Genomic DNA, 18,055 nt, shown 5'->3' on the forward strand with positions numbered 1-18,055 from the left:
AGTTAAGCGTGATCCAAGCTGGTAAGGAGCAGAGATAACCACCGGCAGCATCACAGTTTCACATTCTAGCAGAGCTCAGAGTCCTCAGACACATCCAATCCTCCTTCCCAAATTCTAGACCTAGCTACAGCTAGTGACCAACCTGGAGGGCGGAGACCCCAATCCCAGCCCAGGGCACAGTCTCATTCTCTGTCTCTTGTGGAATAGCACCCCCCGCCCATCACAGAGCATGTCTCTGGGCCCCTGTGAGCCATGGTTATGATACAGTTGGTGAGTGGGGGCTGACAGGTGGAGTGCTCCTCCCGCACCCCTTCTCCCAGCCTCTCTCAGCAGGTCACTGCTAGGACCAGAAGGTTGGAGCCTGACCTGTGGTTTGGGAAGTCCAACAGGCCTCCCCTGTCACCAGGGGCAGCACCATTTCCAACACTGGCTATTCCCCTGAAAGGGTAGCGCTCACCATCATCAACAGCATTTACTGAATGCCTGGGGGCTAGGCACGGTACCTGTAATGCTCAAGAGGGCTTAGGTTGAGGCATAAGGGAGACAAGCCTGGTTTTAGGACTCCTTCCCTCAAAAGATGACACAGAGCCAACCATATGGAGAACCATATGGAGCAAACTTAGATCTACCCAAAAACTTCTGACTCAATAGACCACCCTAACAAGCAGCAGCAAGTCAGAGTTAAAGCCCACAGTCCTGAATTTACTCAGAAATACTGGAGGTGGCAGAAATGACTTCAGGGATAAATACTGTTTAGAAGGCTAAGCTTATGCTTTTAAAATATCCATTAACTGCCAAACAATTCCCAAACAACCATCTTCACCAGCCACCTCAGTTCACCTCCTCCAGAATCCTTTGCCAGAAACAGCCTCACTGCTGCCTGCCCCAGAGTCCCAACACCCCTGCCACGCACACTGAGATGGCGGGGGGAGAGCAGAGGGCTGTGGGACGCAGCCCCCTCCCACAGAGTAGTATGGCTTTCTACTTCCAACAGTCAGGGACCAGGTACGAAACGATAATATGAAGGATTATTGGTCAACCATTTAACTGCTTAATATTTTACAGCCTTACTTTAGGCAACTCACTCATCTCTCTAACTCCCAGCCCCGTTTCCCCTCATAAAGGGCCTAGGCCTGGTTGGGCCAACGTGAGAATCTGAGCAGCAGAGCTTTGTCATGACTGTAAACTCATTTTGGGCCTGGAACGTGTCCAACAATTCTGTTGTACTGTACTCTCCCAAGCGCTTTGGACAATGTTCTGCACACAGTAAGCACTCAGTAAATACGATGATGATGACGATGATCATCATCATCATCACCAATTGTATTTATTGAGCGCTTACTGTGTGCACAGCACTGTACTAAGTGCTTGGGAAGTACAAGTTGGCAACATATACAGTGCCTACCCAACAGTGGGCTCACAGTCTAAAAGAGGGAGACAGAGAACAAAACCAAACATACTAATAAAATAAACAGACTAGATATGCACAAGTAAAATAAATAGAGTAATAAATATGTACAAACATATATACATATATACAGGTGCTATGGGGAAGGGAAGGAGGTAAGACGGGGGGATGGAGGGGGACGAGGGGAAGAGGAAGGAAGGGGCTCAGTCTGGGAGGGCCTCCTGGAGGAGGCGAGCTCTCAGTAGGGCCTTGAAGGGAGGAAGAGAGCTAGCTTGGCGGATGGGCAGAGGGAGGGTATCCCAGGCCCGGGGGATGACGTGGGCCAGGGGTCGATGGTGGGACAGGCGAGAACGAGGTACGGTGAGGAGATTAGCGGCAGAGGAGCGGAGGGTGCGGGCTGGGCTGTAGAAGGAGAGAAGGGAGGTGAGGTAGGAGGGGGTGAGGTGATGGACAGCCTTGAAGCCCAGGGTGAGGGTTGAGATGCACGAGCCTTGAATCTTCAGGACTGGTCCCTTACTTCGACCCACACACATTACAAGACAATTCTTCCCACTTTCCCTGCCTGAACGATGAGGGTGAGGGCGATTCTCCTCAGCTGTACCTACCCAACCTTCAAAGACATGGTAAATTAAGGCACTTACCTCTTCACTACCCAGTTTCCCTGAACTAGCATGGCCACCTGCTGGATGCAGCGCAGAACGGCTATGGAGTCAGTCCCGGCCCCGAGAAGACTCATTAGGTTGGCAAACGGCATGACCTTCACTGCAGGGGGGGAAGCAGAAACACATCATCATCATAATAATAATAATCAATCAATCAATCAATCGTATTTATTGAGCGCTTACTATGTGCAGAGCACTGTACTAACCGCTTGGGAAGTACAAATTGGCAACACATAGAGACAGTCCCTACCCAACAGTGGGCTCACAGTCTAAAAGGGGGAGACAGAGAACAGAACCAAACATACCAACAAAATAAAATAAGTAGGATAGAAATGTACAAGTAAAATAAATAAATAAATAGAGTAATAAATATGTACAACCATATATACATATATACAGGTGCTGTGGGGAAGGGAAGGAGGTAAGGAGGGGGACGAGGGGGAGAGGAAGGAAGGGGCTCAGTCTGGGAAGGCCTCCTGGAGGAGGTGAGCTCTCAGCAGGGCCTTGAAGGGAGGAAGAGAGCGTTTCTGGACAAAGATAATCCGGGCAGCAGCATGAAGTATGGATTGAAGTGGAGAGAGACACGAGGATGGGAGATCGGGATGAGTCACCAAACACTTGAGACCAGCCCCTCTTTACTGTCCTGGGCTGCAGGTCTGACCTTATCCTCTCTTCTCCTTTCCCTGAGAGGGTATGGACAGTGGCTCCCCCCAGCTAGCATTCACTGAGGGTGATGGGTCACTGTGAGAGGCACTGAGGAAGGCAGAGGGTGCAGACACCGGCATAAAATAGTTGCCCAGATCAGTGCCACCTACTCTTGGATAGTTTCAGTTAAAACTTTACATTTGCTTTCTGTAGAAAGATGCAAAGTTTCGTGATATTCCCCTTCTGCCTTTCTTCTCTCCCACCAACAGAGACCCTGAGAAAGTGAATAGTGGCTGAAGGGGGGTCACCAAAGCTCAAGGAAATATGAGTGGAACGGCAAGGACCTCCTGAAATCTTTGCAAAGGACAGTCCAAGTCGTTTCCACTAATGATAATAATAATACTGGTACTAAGCACCTACTGTGCCAAGTGGTGGAGCACTATTATCATTAGCTCGTTGTGGGCAGAGAATGTGTCTACCAACTCTGTTGCACTGTACTCTCCCAAGCGCTTAGTATAGTACTCTGCACACAGTAAGCACTCAATAAATACAACTGACTGATCAGACAGGACACAGTTCCTGATGCACACAGGCTCACGCTGTAAGGGCGAGGGAAGTCTGGTGCCCAGATGAGTAAATTGAGCAACAGATGTTTAGTGAGTTATCCAAGGGGATAACTTGAGGGGAAGGCAGTGAGGTGTGAAGAGGATTGTCCAACTCAAATTCCCAGCTACAAACAGCAGAGTGTCAAACCCCCTCCCCTACCCTCCACCGTGGAGAAATAATGTGCCTGAGTGAACTTCTAGGAGGACACGCACCATTCTTCATGAGGATCTTAATCTGGTCAGCAAGAGGGAGCGTCCTCAGCTGGGCCATGGACAGAACGTTGCTGGGAGACACGGGTTTGTCTCTGTTTAAAATAAAAGAGGAATCAGATACACTGAGCTGCAGGCAGCTAGAGCTTTACAGAGAGTCAGTAGGCAAGGGCTGGGACAGGAAGAGGGAGGAGGGGATCAAAGAACGACACTCACTTCTCTTCCTCTATGCTTGGCGGCATCAGCATCATTAGGTACTCACTGGAAATAGTAGGGTCACAGAGTTAAAAACTGAGAGACTTCTTTCCCCCCACACTTTCTCCTCACCTAATCCCTTCTCCCCATTTCCTTCTCCCACCTCACACCCCACCCACTCCTTTGCAAATTTAAAGGAACAGAGTTTGCTGTTTAACAGGAGGATGCGAGAGTACTAATCAGGTCAGCAGCATGTGGATGTGGGTAGGGGATGTGTTTACTGACTTTGTTATATTCTCCTAAGTGTTTATTAGTGCTCTGCACACAGTAGGCACTTAATATGATCGACTGATTGCATTTGAGGAATATGGGGCCACAGGGCTTCAAGTTGAGGCCAATGTCTTAGTCAACAATGGACAAACACTCCTATCTGCTGCTTCTCCAGATCTGGTCAACATTCTGGTAAAGAAAACTCGCTGAAAGATCTCCATATGCCCGTGAGGAGAGAGATGAACTTTTCCAGGCCCTCTGAAGTCATTTACAAATGGCTGGGACCCCCGAAAGGGTTGGGCTGAAGGGCAGGAAGGGGATGGCTGTGGGTAGACCGTTGACTGGACCCTTGGAGACTCCTCCCAGGCATAGACTTCTCCCCTCCCATTTTAGACCTTACTCTTAGTGACAGCATCAGTGTGGGAGGGGTGCTCTCACCTGGGAGACTTGATGAGCTCCGTGTTCTCTGACATGCCGGGACCCTGGCACAGCAGGTACTGACGTTCATGCTCAGAGCGACTGTCCTGAGGAGGAACAACAGAAGGGAAAGCCCCTGAGCCCTCTAGCCAGCCTGATTGCCAGTCAGTTCCCCCGCCCTCCCAGCCTCTCCAGGCAGCCTCACCCTCCTGCCGTAGTAGTGCAGGTGCACCCACGGCTCCTCTGCATGCTTCTTTTGCAGGAACTCGTAGGACTGGACCCGCCGCTGGCGAGCCTGTTCGGACTCAGGACGGGAAAATCGAACCTACAACGGAGACAGGGGGAGCCTACACTCAACTCGGTTTGAAGTTTCCCAGGACAACCTTGCTAACTCACGATTCTACCCAACCTCTCGTCCAAGGAGCTTTGGGGTACCCTGATCTCACTCACTTAAATGACCATTCCCGGGGCCCATAATGCCCCATTTTAAAGATGGAAAAACTGAGGTAAAAAGAGGTTAAGCAGCTCCCCATGTGGAGGAGAGAATGAAACCAGGGCTCCAGCCTCATCTTGCTCTAGTCACCTCCCGCTGACCAAACTACCGCCCCGCAAACCCTCTTCTCCCCAACCCCCACTCAGCTCCAGTTGGACCACCTTCTTTTTTGGATACTGGTGTTAGGAACTACTAGCCTAGATGACTCCATTTTGCTCAAGGACTTAGACTAAGTGACTCCATTTTGACCAAGGACTACCTCTTGTCAGTATTGAGCAAGTTCCTGTAAATAAGACATCTTATCAGGAGTTCCTGCTCAAGCAAACTGAGTAAACAAGTAAACAGGATGTTGCTGTTAAACTGTTACATTCCCTGTGAGTCTGATTGAAGCTGTAATAAAGGCTGCAGTGGGAGATGGGATCATGGCTGTTCCTCACTAGTACCCCACTGGGGTGAACAGGCGGACAGCCACTTTCCTGCCTTTCTGCTCTGGTGACTTGTCCTTTTCAAGTCTTTCTTCCTTTGACCCTACCAGGGTCTTGCGACACCCTTGCTCACAACTCTGTCCTCTATCCTCCAACCAGTCACTCGTACCCCACTGGGGTGAACAGAGTAGTTGGGACTTCACATTTCCAACACTGGAACATATGGAACATATACTGGATCAGTAAGGGGGCTGGGTGAGGATCCGGTGCCTGCTTCCTAAAGAGTCTGGGGTCCCGCTCCCTGACTTTGCGGAGAGGCCCTCAGTGACAACCACTCAGTGGGTTGGACCTCCACGCCAGGGGTTTAGGCCTTACCGTGATTTGCTTAACATCCTCTTCAGCTTCATCCTGGGAAGAATCCCCAGCTGCAAGAGAAAGAGTCCCCAAAGGAGGAGCTGACTCCCCACCAACAGTAGAATGACAAGCAGAATAACCATCCTCATGTCCTTGGCTCTGGCACTGTACTACTTCCAGGTCACCCACAGGTACCCAGTGAGCAAGGAGCCCTCCCAAACCTTCCAAAACCCTCCCTCCCCCAACAACTGCAGGCATAAGTGGGACATTACCACAATGATACCTCCAAGGGTCTTTCATTTCATTTGTGCAATTAGTATTCAAAAAGAGAGGCATCAGTCTAGGCTCTTGGCAGCCGATACTTAAAACGTAATCATTTTAGCCTCCCGTTAATTTTCTGGGAAGGCAGGGAAGCAAGGATAATTGGAAATGCAGATATCCCTTCCCAACCAAATCTTTTACTAGAGCTGCTAATAAGGAGCAAAGCCAACTATCTATTCCCTACCTTTCCTGCCTTTCAGTTAGTTCCTGGGAGCAACTAAATGACCGAAAAAGATGAAGGTAACAGAAAGGAGCTGGGGATCCACAGCTGACTAAGGAATTGCTGGATAATTGAGACTGATCTTAAGGAGTTAATAATGAGCACCCACTGGCCCCCTACTCATTGGTTCTAGCTTCCACCCACAGGGCAGTTGGTGGTGAGAGCTCTTTTCTGCCACACTGCAGTGCTCAGCTCCTTGTCCTGGCCCAGAGAGGGACTCACCTTCGTTAGCAGCCTCTCTCTCCCGGTGTTTGGCATCAGCCTTATCCAAGTAGGAGAAGCTGGGCCGCAGCTGCAGGATGCCATGCAGGGGTGTCAGGTGTAGTTCACCTAGCAAATGAAGGAAGAGAACAGGTTCACTTTGGGCTCCTTTAGTAGAAATGCTCCACTCCACAACTCCAATCCAGGGCGCTCAGACAGGGTGCTCATGACCAACACCCCAAACTGCCCAAAGCCCACTTCAGGCCCGCCCTGACTTCCACTAGACTGAAAGCTCCTTGTGGGCAGGAAACATGTCAACCAACACTACTTTACTGTACTCTCCCAAGCACTTAATACAGTGCTCTGCACACAGTAAGCACTCAATACCTCCTTTGGTTCATTTCCAGGCTGATCTCTCCAGATCTGCACCTGCTGGTAATCACGCACAGCATCCCTCCTCCCCTGTTCAGCTCTCAGGAAAGGCCTCCTACACCTAAAATGTGCCCTGACCACTCTGTAGAAGGGAGTTTAAAGCTACTGGTACCAGACACAGCACACACTCCTTGGGACAGGAGCATTCCACATTTACTCATTTAATTGCTCCACCTCCATTTTTAAAAAAGAAAAGTTTAATTTTGGGGGGTAGGAGGGCCTCATGTCAGGAGGAGAAGAAATAGTAAAAACAGGATAAAACAGCTAAGGGGAGTTAATTCATTGAGTGCCTATTGTAAGCAACCCCACCACCACCACCACCACCTGCCTATTGCACGCAAGTCCCTCTCACACTTTCTTGTTGTTTTTTTCCTTTTCTACTTTACTCCCAGACTTAATTCTTAAATCTCCCACACAATTGCCTCACCTATATTTTAACTGTGCAAAAAGAGGGGCAATCATGTGCACTAATATGGCAACAACTGGGAAAGAAACTGAAGAACAAAAACACACAAAACCAGAAACCTTAGGTGCCCTGGCCAATATCCCCACCCGCACAAATGGAATCTCCTCTATCTCAAGGTTCAAAGGCTCAAAATCCAACCCACTGCTCGGCAAAGGGGCAGGGGAATCATTTCACCTTTCCTGTAGACAGCGGCTGCATAGCGGGAGGTGTTGGTTGTGGTCTGGGAAGAGGAGAATGTCTGTTTGTCCATCAGTTTCCTGCAAACATAACAGGGCATTTGTGGTTCAGGTGGGAAGGAGACAGGCAGCCCAGTGATGTCCTGGTGTCTACGCCAACCCAACGAAAGCTTAGAGCTTCTACTCCCTCCCCTGCCTCTGTCCAAGATAAGCTACTCCATAGCAAAGTTCAGCTCCCTCCCTGCCAGTCCGATCAAACACGAGGGGAGAGGAGTGGTATCTGCAGACATAGTTTTCTAGGCTGAAAAGAGAAATTCACCAATCCTCGGAGTAGTCCTTCAAGCTTGGGACCCCCAGTCTGCCCCCTTAACCGAAGATGGTGAGCAAACTCACGAGGAATAAGTGCTGGTCTCGTCGGTACAGGCTCCGTCCACATTGAGGGCAATCTGTTCCCCTTTGCTGCGGCAGTAGTTGGGATTCAGCGTGTCGATCGCCATTTCTAATTCCACCTTTAAATGCCAATTGTTCCGGTACAGTCAATACACCCAGGGTCGCAGCCAAGCACAAGTACCCTATTTCAGCTACTCCAACGTCTTAGAAAGGATCCCCATGTCTCAGCCTTGTGTTTAATGGTTGAAGAAATTAATGACTTAGTTCCAACCAGGGATTTGAAAAACCTGGCTGTAACTTCATTGGTAGTACTGCATCTCGGGTAGATTTCTACAGATTCGTGCCGTGTCCTGTTTTCCATCCCCTTCTAAACTTCATTGTTCATGTGAAGCAGCATGGCATAGTGAACAGAGCATGGGCCTATGTGTCAGAAGGTCATGAGTTCTAATCCTGGCTCTACCACTTACTTGTCTCCTGTGTGGCCTTGGGCAAATCACTTAACTTCTCTATGCCTCATCTATAAAACGGGGACTAAGATTGTGAGCCCCACGTGGGACAGGGACTGTGTCCACTCTGATTTGCTTATATCCATCCCAGCGCTTAGTACAGTACCTGGCACATAGTAAGCGCTTAGCAAATACCATAATTATTATTATTATCACTAGAGGGAGGCCTGATAAATGAAGCTAGGGTGGGGACACACACTTGAAGACTGACAAAGAATACACCGGGTGGGATCCCTCAACAACACTGTAGAAACCAATGAGGACACAACATAGTGTGTGGTTCAAAGGGTGCAAAGAAACATTCTGTGCCACAGGAGGCACCCAGTCCCTAACCAATCAATCAATCAGATTTATTGAGCACATACTGAGTGCAGAGAACTGTACTGTTTGGGACAGTACAATATAACAAGAGTTGATAGACATGTTCCCTGTCCAAGATGAGCTTGTAGTCTAGAGGGGGAAACAGGCATTAATATAAATACATAAATTACAGATATGTACATAAGTGCTGTGGGGCTGCGGGTGGGGGTGAATAAAGGGTGTAAATGCAAGGGTGATGCAAGAAGGGAATGGGAGGGGGGGAAAATGAATCTTACAATGTGTGCTGTTGGCTATTGGGGGCTGTGGGCAAGAGGGAATAGATGGTTTAGTGCAAACTTTCACTGATAATAAAAAAACAACTCTAGCATACATCCTCCTCACAGAGGGACGTGGCTCAGTGGAAAGAGCATGGGCTTTGGAGTCAGAGGTCAAGTGTTCAAATCCTGACTCCACCAATTGTCAGCTGTGTGACTTTGGGCAAGTCACTTAACTTCTCTGTGCCTCAGTTACCTCATCTGTAAAATGGGGATTAAGACTGTGAGCCCCCCGTGGGACAACCTGATCACCTTGTAACCTCCCCAGCGCTTAGAACAGTGCTGTGCACATAGTAAGCGCTTAATAAATGTCATCATTATTATTATTATGAACTCGCAAATACCCTTCACGAGTAGGCAGTTTAAGCTGTCAAGTCATTTGGCTGCTGAGAAAGCAGCAGCACTACTTTTAAGCACCCTGGATGTTTAAGCAACTGTATTTAGGCACACCCTGCATGCCCCAAGCAGGGAACAGGACTAGGGAAAGGTGTACCTACAAGCTGTCCATTGATGGACTGACTTATTGAACCTGCACACTTCACTACTTTAGCACCAACCTACTCACTGTGCCTCGATCTCCTTCCTCTCACCACTGACCCCTCGGCTCACATTCTCCCACAGGTTGGGAACTCCCTCCCCCTTCTTATATGACAGACCACCACTCTCCTCATCTTCAAAGCCCTATTAATACCACCTCTCCTCCAAAAGGCTTTCCTGACTAACCTCCCATTTCCCTACCCTATTCGCTCTCCCTCAGCATCACCTATACACTTAGGTCTGCACCCATTAAGCACTTCGATACCCACCCCAACTCTTGTACATATCACTATATCCTGCCATTTTCCCTATCTATAATTTAATGTCTGTCTCTCCAACCAGATTGTACGGTCCTTGAGGGTAGGGATCATGTCTACCATCACCATTGTGTCATCCTCTCCCAAGCGCAAAGTACAGGGCTCTGCACATGGCAAAGGCTCAATAAATACTACTGATTGATTGATTGGACGGGGTTAATTGTTAAGGTACCGAGTGGCCTTGATTAATTAGAAAAATGCTCTGGCAGAAGCAGGATCAGTAAGTGCTAAGTTCAGGGTAAAATAATTCGAGACAACAAAATCACTTTAACAAATACTAGTCTTAGGGGAGACTGGTTCAGGATAAGTCCAGCAGAAATAGTTCCTAGAAAACTTAGCTCCTTGGTGCTGGAGCCAGGGTTTCCAGCTCCTCACTGGGAAGGAAATGTTCTCCCAACTGTTGTGTTGTACTCTCTCAAATGCCTAGTACAGTGCTCCGCACACAGTGAGTGCTCAATAAATACTATTTAATGACAACAAGGACCTGAGCAGCCCCATCCCACAAATTATTGCACAGGTGCTGGATTCCTCCTCCTTCCCTCACCCATTCCCCCACCCACCAAGGACCCACTGCCTCGGTCAAACCTTTTGCTGCTTTGGTTTGATCTTCACCGACAAGTGAGGGATGTCATCATAGGTCATCGAGGCGGGCCGGACCGGATACTACAGAAGGAAAGGGACTGATCACCAGGTCATCGGAGAAAAGCCCATCTGAGGCCCTGGGAGGGAAAGGATGCCTGGGCTGGGGGAGGCAGAGGGGACCCAGTCAGGGCAGAGTCCAATACCTCCGAGGGGCCATGCGACACCCAGTCTTAATGACATGCATCCATAGGTGGGAGATGAACAATTTCAGCCCCAAAGTGGTGGGACAGACTGTCCATTTCCTAGGGCTTACTATCTCATTTCTGTCAAGCCCTGAGCCTGGCCAATTAAGGCTCTCAGGACAAAGAATGGCCAGTTACTGCTCCTCCCACCTAAGAGTCAAAGATAAACACAGACCCTCAAATCAGGGAGGCCAGGGACGAAAAGGATTATCAAGAGGCGATCAAAGGCTCAGCACCATCAGCCACGCTCTACCAGGCAGGACACTGTATGAGGCAAGTTAAGTGGGTCCCTGGATTTCCTTGCCCCTCCAGAAGTTACCTCAGGACTCCCAGAGCATTTTTCGATTGACAGGGGTTTGAGTGAGCACCTAGTGAATAAAACAAACTGTGCTGGGGGTGTGCAAGGAAGTAGTCTTTTCGGGACAATGACGCCTCAGAACAAAGAAATATGGTGGTTGCTAAGGTCTAATTTAAAACAGCAGTATAAAGATGAGACTCATCCCATTCCTGAAACCCTGAGGCAAAGTCTGTCTTTGCAGCAGAGGACATGGAGGTGCAACGGGGGGGAGTATTTTCCAGCGATGGCAACAGGCAGAAAGGGGAATCTGGAATGAACAGCAAGGTGGTGGAGCCTCTCCCAAGATGCTTTGCTTATTTTATAATTTTTTGTTAAAACATTTTCCCTGCTTGCTCCCCTTCCCCCATTCAAGGATCTCCCATTATTACCTGAAATAGGTAGAGCTTCTCTGCCAGGCTTTTGGCCAAGTATACATCAATCTGAAGAGAAAAAAGGAGCAGAACTGACTTGACTGCAAAGGGAGAACCGGAAAGCTGAGGGAGCCAACCTGTTCCTGCCTTCCTCTTTCCCACTCTCTGGTCTCCAACCTTGAGTTGGGTGAAAAGATTGGTCTGTCAGCTGGGGCTTCCCAGCCAGGCTCTAGGTGCCCCATCTTGGATCTGTGTCAGGCCCAGACTTGAGCCCCGGTGTCTTGTGTACACAACCACCAGCAGTTACTCCTGCTACTTCTCCTTCTGTCTTAGTGGCCCTCTTTCCCCTGGTTGCTCTGGGTTTGCAGAGGAGAGGTCCTTGGATGGAGATGCAGCAGTAGGAAAAAGTTGAGACGCTCTGCTTTCAGTTGTCCAGAATTAGAATGTAGGCAGAAGAGGGGGTACTTTAAGCTGTTCATTCGCCACTTGTCTTTCTCCTGTCCTAAGGAATGAGGAGCCTGAACCCCACGTCCCACCCCTCCCACTACGCTACCTGCATGAAGCCCCATGAAGGAGGTGGCAGAGGCAGCTGGCAGAGCTTCCTCTCTCCTATGCCTGACTCAGTCGCTGCCATGAGCCTGAGAGTGAGCACAGAACTGCATGGGAAAAAGTGAAGTGGAACCAGCACACCAACTTTCTGCAAACGGCCTGTCCAGCCCCAACCCAATTTTGCCCTTAATGAACCCCTACTTCCACTCCCCAGGGGAGGAGAATAACTATGCAGACCTAAATACCCACAGGCTGGAAAGGCAGCCCCCTTCAGCTGGCTTCCCCAAGAAAGCTGAGGTTGCGGGGGGACAAACAGACAAACACAGAGGACCAGGTCTGGACAGCTCAGAGTCCCTCCCATAGCGAGTCCATGTTTACCTCCTGTATAATTGGGTCATCTTCTTCATTGGCCATACTAGGAGGAAGAAATGGAACCAGGTTCTTCTTTCCCGCAGTCTGCAAAAGAGAGAACACAGTGCACTGACCTTTGCTTCACACTGAGCAAGGAAGTTCCCCTCCTTGCCCTCTGCCCCAGTGACCTCTTCAAAAAAAAGGGGTTTCAACCTTTTATAGAAACCGTATCACTGTGGCCTCAAGGTTTCAGCTGAAGCACCCCATCCCATGGCCCTCAGGACCCACACCGGTGCCAGCTGCAGCTACTGGAACTGGTGAGGAGGGAAACGCCCCTGCCACATTGCTGGCTTCTTGCTCTGCTCCTGGCAATCAATCAATCAATCATAGTTGAGTGCTTACTGTGTGCAGAGTACACAGAGTATACTGTGTGCAGAGTACACTATACAAAGGGCTTGGGCGAGTACAATATAACAATACAACAGTTGGTAGACACATTCCCTAACGACATCATCATCAATCGTATTTATTGAGCGCTTACTATGTGCAGAGCACTGTACTAAGCGCTTGGGAAGTACAAATTGGCAACATACAGAGACAGTCCCTACCCAACAGTGGGCTCACAGTCTAAAAGGGGGAGACAGAGAACAAAACCAAACATACTAACAAAATAAAATAAATAGAATAGATATGTACAAATAAAATAAATATATAAATAGAGTAAAAAAATATGTACAAACATATATACATATATACAGGAGTGAGCCACAGTGAGCTTACAGTATAGAGGGCTAGAGGCACAAACTGCAGCAGGGAGTTTTTATGTGGCATGAAGAGGCAGCATCAGGACTCGTTTTTTCCTCTCTCCTGAGGTGAGCTGGTACAGCTCCACCTCACCTCGGGGCCCAGCCCCAGTCCCGGACTACCTCCACCCTAGGATTTCAGCCTGTGAAAGGTTTTAATTCCTGCTGCTTTCCCTAGGAGCCCGATTTCATTTTTGTCCTCCATTAGACCATAAGGTCCGTGGGGTCAGGGATCATAATAATAATAATGGGATTTGTTAAGTGCTTACTCTGTGCCAGGCACTGTACTAAGCACTGGGGTGGATACAAGCAAATCGAGTTGGATACGGTCCCTGTCCGGCTCAAAGTTTCACCCCCCATTTTACAGATGAGGGAACTGAGACACAGAGAAGTGAAGTGACTTGACCAAGGTCACACAGCAGATCATGTCAACCAACTCTCAGACACTAAACTCTCCCAAGAGCTGAGTGCAGTGCTCTGCACACAGTAAGCACTCAGTGAATACCACTGATTGATTGACCACACACTCCAACATCCAATCAATTGCCATTTAATTTCAAAGAGCACAGAAACATACCTCTCTCCTGCAAGCCCTCTCCTCTGAGTTTCTGAGTTAAATACCACTCCAATTTTACAGATGGGGAAATGGAGACCCAGAGAGGCCCCAGGTCCTTAAATCAGACCATTTAACTAGGAATCCCTTCAGTCTACTCTAGCACTTGCCATCTTCTACAGAAGAAGTGTGGTCTAGTGGATAGAGCATGGGCCTGGGAGTTAGAAGGACATTGTTCTAGTCTCGGCTCGGCCACTTCTCTGCTGTGTGACCTTGGGCAAGTCCCTTAACTTCTCTTTGTCTTAGTTACCTCGTCTGAAAAATGGGGATTAAGACTGGGAGGTAGGTAGTAGCTTGTATCTGCTACAGCACTTAGAACGCTGCCTGGCACATAGTAAGCGCTAAACAAATATCATTTTAAAAAAATCTTTATTTACCCACCTCCCTCGCTTCCACTTCAGCACTTAGCACTCATGTACAGACATTTCCTTTATTTTTGACTTCCCTACCTGTAATATTTTTATGTTTCTCAAGTCCTTGTGGGCAAGGAACGTGTCACTTCATTTGGTATTTCCCAAGCATCTAGTTCAGTACACCGCACCAAGTGGTTGCTACTACTATAAATGCTACTACTTCTAGGATGTGAGATCCCAGGCACCATCCCAAACTAGAATGCTTCTCCTCAGGAAGCAACTCTAGCAAACCCTGCAATTACCAAACAGCTATGATACACAGCATATAAGGAGGACCAGCCTCAGCCCCACCTCACCTTGCTGCTTAGCACAAAGTTTAAGACAATTGTTAAATACAAAGGATCTCCTCCTTGCCAAATCCAACGGCCTCTACTTCATTCTAATTCTCAGTTTCTCAGCTGTCTTCAACACTGTCGACCACCCCCTTCTCCTGGATACAATATCCAACTTCAGCTTCACTGACATTCTTCTGGCTCTACTCCTATCTCTCTGGCTGCTCTTTCTCAGTCTCTTTCATTCTCAGATCAATTTTCTACTAAAACGTTCGGGGTGTGTTTCCCCACTCCTCAAGAACCTCCAGTGGTTGTCCACACATTTCCACATCAAACAAAAACTCCTTACCAGTGACTTTAAAGCACTCAAACACCTTGTCCCCTACCTCACCTCACTACTCTATTACAACCCAGCCGGCACACTTCATTCCTCTAATGCCAACCAGTAGTTAGCACTGCCACTGTACCTCGATCTCATCTTTCTCATCCAGGTCCTGCGTCTCGCCTGGAATGCCCTCCCTCTTTATATCCATCATCATCATCAATCGTATTTATTGAGCGCTTACTGTGTGCAGAGCACTGGACTAAGCGCTTGGGAAGTACAAATTGGCAACATAGCGAGACAGTCCCTACCCAACAGTGGGCTCACAGTCTAAAAGGGGGAAGACAGAGAATAAAACCAAACATACTAACAAAATAAAATAAATAGAATAGATATGTATAAGTAAAATAAATAAATAATAAATATAAATAAATAAATAAATATCCAACAGACTATTACTCTCCCCCTCTTCAAAGCCTTACTAAAGGCACATCTCCTCCAAGAGGCCTTCCCAGACTAAGCATTCTTTTATTTTTCTTCCATCCCCTTCTGCGTCGCCCTGACTTGCTCCTTTTATTTCCATCAGCCCCACAGCACTTATGTACATATCTGCAATTTTATTTATTTATATTAATGTCTGTCTCCCCCTCCAGACTTTAAGCTCATTGTGGGCAGGGACTGTTTCTATTATATCGTTATATTGGATTCTCCCAAACACTTATTACAGGGCCCTGCATGTGGTAAGTACTCAATCAATATGATTGATTGATTCCTTAACTTAAGGAATCTTTAGTTCTACGATGAGGCTTCCAAAGGTGAATCTGGATCTATAAGCGTTAATGTCTTACATTAATGTTAATGTAAGAAAGAATCTCTTGCATCCTTGCGCACTTTCTCCATGGAACCTATTCTTGCTTTTTGCCATTTATATTAATGTCTGTCTTCCCGTCTAGACTTTAAGCTCCTTGTGGGCAGGGAAAATGCCTACCAACTCTCTTGTACTGTCCTCACCCAAGCTCTTAGTACCGTAATCTGCACAGTAAGTGCTCAATAAATAAGGAAAGCAGCATGGCCTAGTAGATAGAGCATGGGCCTGGGAATCAGAAGGACCTAGGTTCTAATCCCGACTCTGCCACTTGTCTATTGTGTGACCCTGGGCAAGTCACTTAATTTCTCTATGCCTCAGTTACCTCATCTGTAAAATGGGGATTAAGTCTGTGAGCCCCATGTGGGACGGGAACTGTGCCCAACCTGAGAAGCTTCTATCTAATAATAATAATTATGGTATTTGTTAAGCACTTACGATGTCCCAGGCACTGTTCAAAGCGCTGGGGTAGATACAAGATATTCCGGTTGGACACAGTCCCTGACCTACATAGGGTTCACGGTCTTCATCCCCATTTTACAGATGAGGGGACTGAGGCAAAGGAAAGTGAAATGACTCACCCAAGGTCACACAGCAGACAAGTGGTGGAGCCGGGATTAAAACCCATGACCTTCTGACTCCCCTAGTGCTTAGTGAATGGCCTATAGTAAGCACTTAACAAATACTATAAAATAAATAAAAAAATAACTTTGATTGATATAGGTGAGCAGTGCTCAGCCTCCAATGATTAAGAGGGGAGAGATATGCCCTACTGCCAAGAGGACTGTGTCCGACCTGATTACCTTATGGCTACCCCAAACTTTGGATCAGTGCCTGGCTAAACAAATACGACAATTATTGCTATTATCATTATTCTTATTATTAGGACATGTTTCTTTAATAGTGGGAGTTTGTGCTCAACCACTCAGTGCCTAGTGCCCAGCATCCAGCAGCGAGCATTGCATAACAGCCGACAGTGAGAACGGGGGCAGCCTGTGGTCACCGAAAAGGACTGAGACCTCAAGGGAAACAGGTACCACTGTGCCCCCACCCATCTGGTAAACCATCGTTGAACATTATTCTCAGATTAGCAAAGCAAGGGTTGGGAGGTTCTTTTCCAATTTAATTTTGAAAACCAAGGGATGAGAAAAAACAAAACACCAGAAGCCCTACCAACAAAAATACATAGTTCGCTGCACAACTAGACAAACCAGGGGCCTAAAATAGCAGGCACATCAGAGCCGGGCATAATGTATACAAGAGCAGACATGGGTGGCACAGGTTCCTCAGGCTCCCGACTGTGGGCAGATCTAGGGGTCTGATACCAGCAGTTGTCTGTGAAAACATCTTCATCAGTACTCCTTCGATAAAACCTCTCCAAAACAAGGTTCCTCCAGATTCTGTCTCATTGGGGTGCACAGCCCCCTCCCTTCACCCCCAACTACCACCAGTCCACGTGCAACAAGTGACACCACGCTCTCTAGGTGATGAGGTGTCATCATACAGTGCTCTGCAGTGCCCAGTCAGATGTGACCCTGGTACACAATGAAGAAGCCAGGTGGAAGGAGTTAAAAACCCACTCATCACCTCTCCAGCCAAGAAGCCTGATTCCCTAGAAGCTTTCTGTGGGAGGATCAGGCCAGCAGAAGGAAACAAAGAGACAGAGGAGGTCCACTGCCCTCCTGTTGCCTGGATCAAGTTGGAATACTGTTGCGGAGTAAGACTCACTTCCAAAGTGCAAAATACTGGCAACCACGAGTGATCTTGCAATGGAGGCCCCAGTTTCAAACACTGAAAGAGAGGGAAAGAAGAAAAAGAATTTCTGTTATGTTGAAATCCACACTCTTCTCCATGTTAGCCAGGACGCACTGGGCAAGTTAATTACAATTATCCAGAATCCTCTCTCCTTTCATGGGATAAGCCGGTAGGGACATGGGGATCCAAAAAAAAAAAGAAAACAGAAAATGAATTTACCACTGTTTTCTCTTGTTGACTAATCCTGGGCTTCGCTCACTTTTCTGGACAGACCGACTAAGGAGCAAACCAACTGCTAAAGCCATCGTGAACATGGACAACTTCACACTCTTTTCCATGTTAGCCAGGAGTCAGAAAGCCCCCTCCCTGCCTGCCTTTCCCTGGACTAAATCATTTTGGGGAAATGGAGGTCAAAAGAAAACAAAAAAAAAGGGGTTTCCTTAATAAGTAATAATAATAATGGTATTTGTTAAACATTTACTATGTGCCAAGTACTGTATTGAGCACCAGGGTAGATACAAGATAACCACAGCTGGACAAAGTCCATAGGGCTCACAGTCGAAATAGGAGATAGTAGGATTTGATGCCCATTTTACAGGTGAGGAAACACGCACAGAGAATTTAAAATGACTTGCCTAAAGTTACTCAGCAGACAGGTTGACAGAGTCAGGATTAAAACCCAAATGCCCTGTGTT

General features: G+C 47.7%; 1 protein-coding gene across 3 annotated transcripts in view; it reads right to left on the reverse strand.

The window, feature by feature from the left end:
* Positions 1–17,389, reverse strand: part of POLR3E (RNA polymerase III subunit E) — a 28,843-nt gene extending 11,454 nt beyond the window's left edge. The window contains exons 1-13 of one of the 3 annotated variants that reach the window (XM_038763642.1): positions 17,334–17,389; positions 12,345–12,422; positions 11,436–11,486; positions 10,471–10,548; positions 7,894–8,009; positions 7,499–7,581; positions 6,448–6,555; positions 5,706–5,755; positions 4,618–4,737; positions 4,434–4,519; positions 3,747–3,791; positions 3,534–3,625; positions 2,050–2,170 (exon numbers count right to left, since the gene is read on the reverse strand). In XM_038763642.1, the coding sequence (XP_038619570.1) occupies positions 2,050–2,170; positions 3,534–3,625; positions 3,747–3,791; positions 4,434–4,519; positions 4,618–4,737; positions 5,706–5,755; positions 6,448–6,555; positions 7,499–7,581; positions 7,894–8,009; positions 10,471–10,548; positions 11,436–11,486; positions 12,345–12,380 (986 nt within the window). In that variant the 5' untranslated portion in view covers positions 12,381–12,422; positions 17,334–17,389. The other 2 variants (XM_038763643.1, XM_038763644.1) reach the window with 2 other exon arrangements.
* Between the last annotated feature and the right edge of the window lie 666 nt (positions 17,390–18,055).

The sequence above is a fragment of the Tachyglossus aculeatus genome, chromosome 21, assembly GCF_015852505.1.
Source record: "Tachyglossus aculeatus isolate mTacAcu1 chromosome 21, mTacAcu1.pri, whole genome shotgun sequence".
Classification (NCBI taxonomy): domain Eukaryota; kingdom Metazoa; phylum Chordata; class Mammalia; order Monotremata; family Tachyglossidae; genus Tachyglossus; species Tachyglossus aculeatus.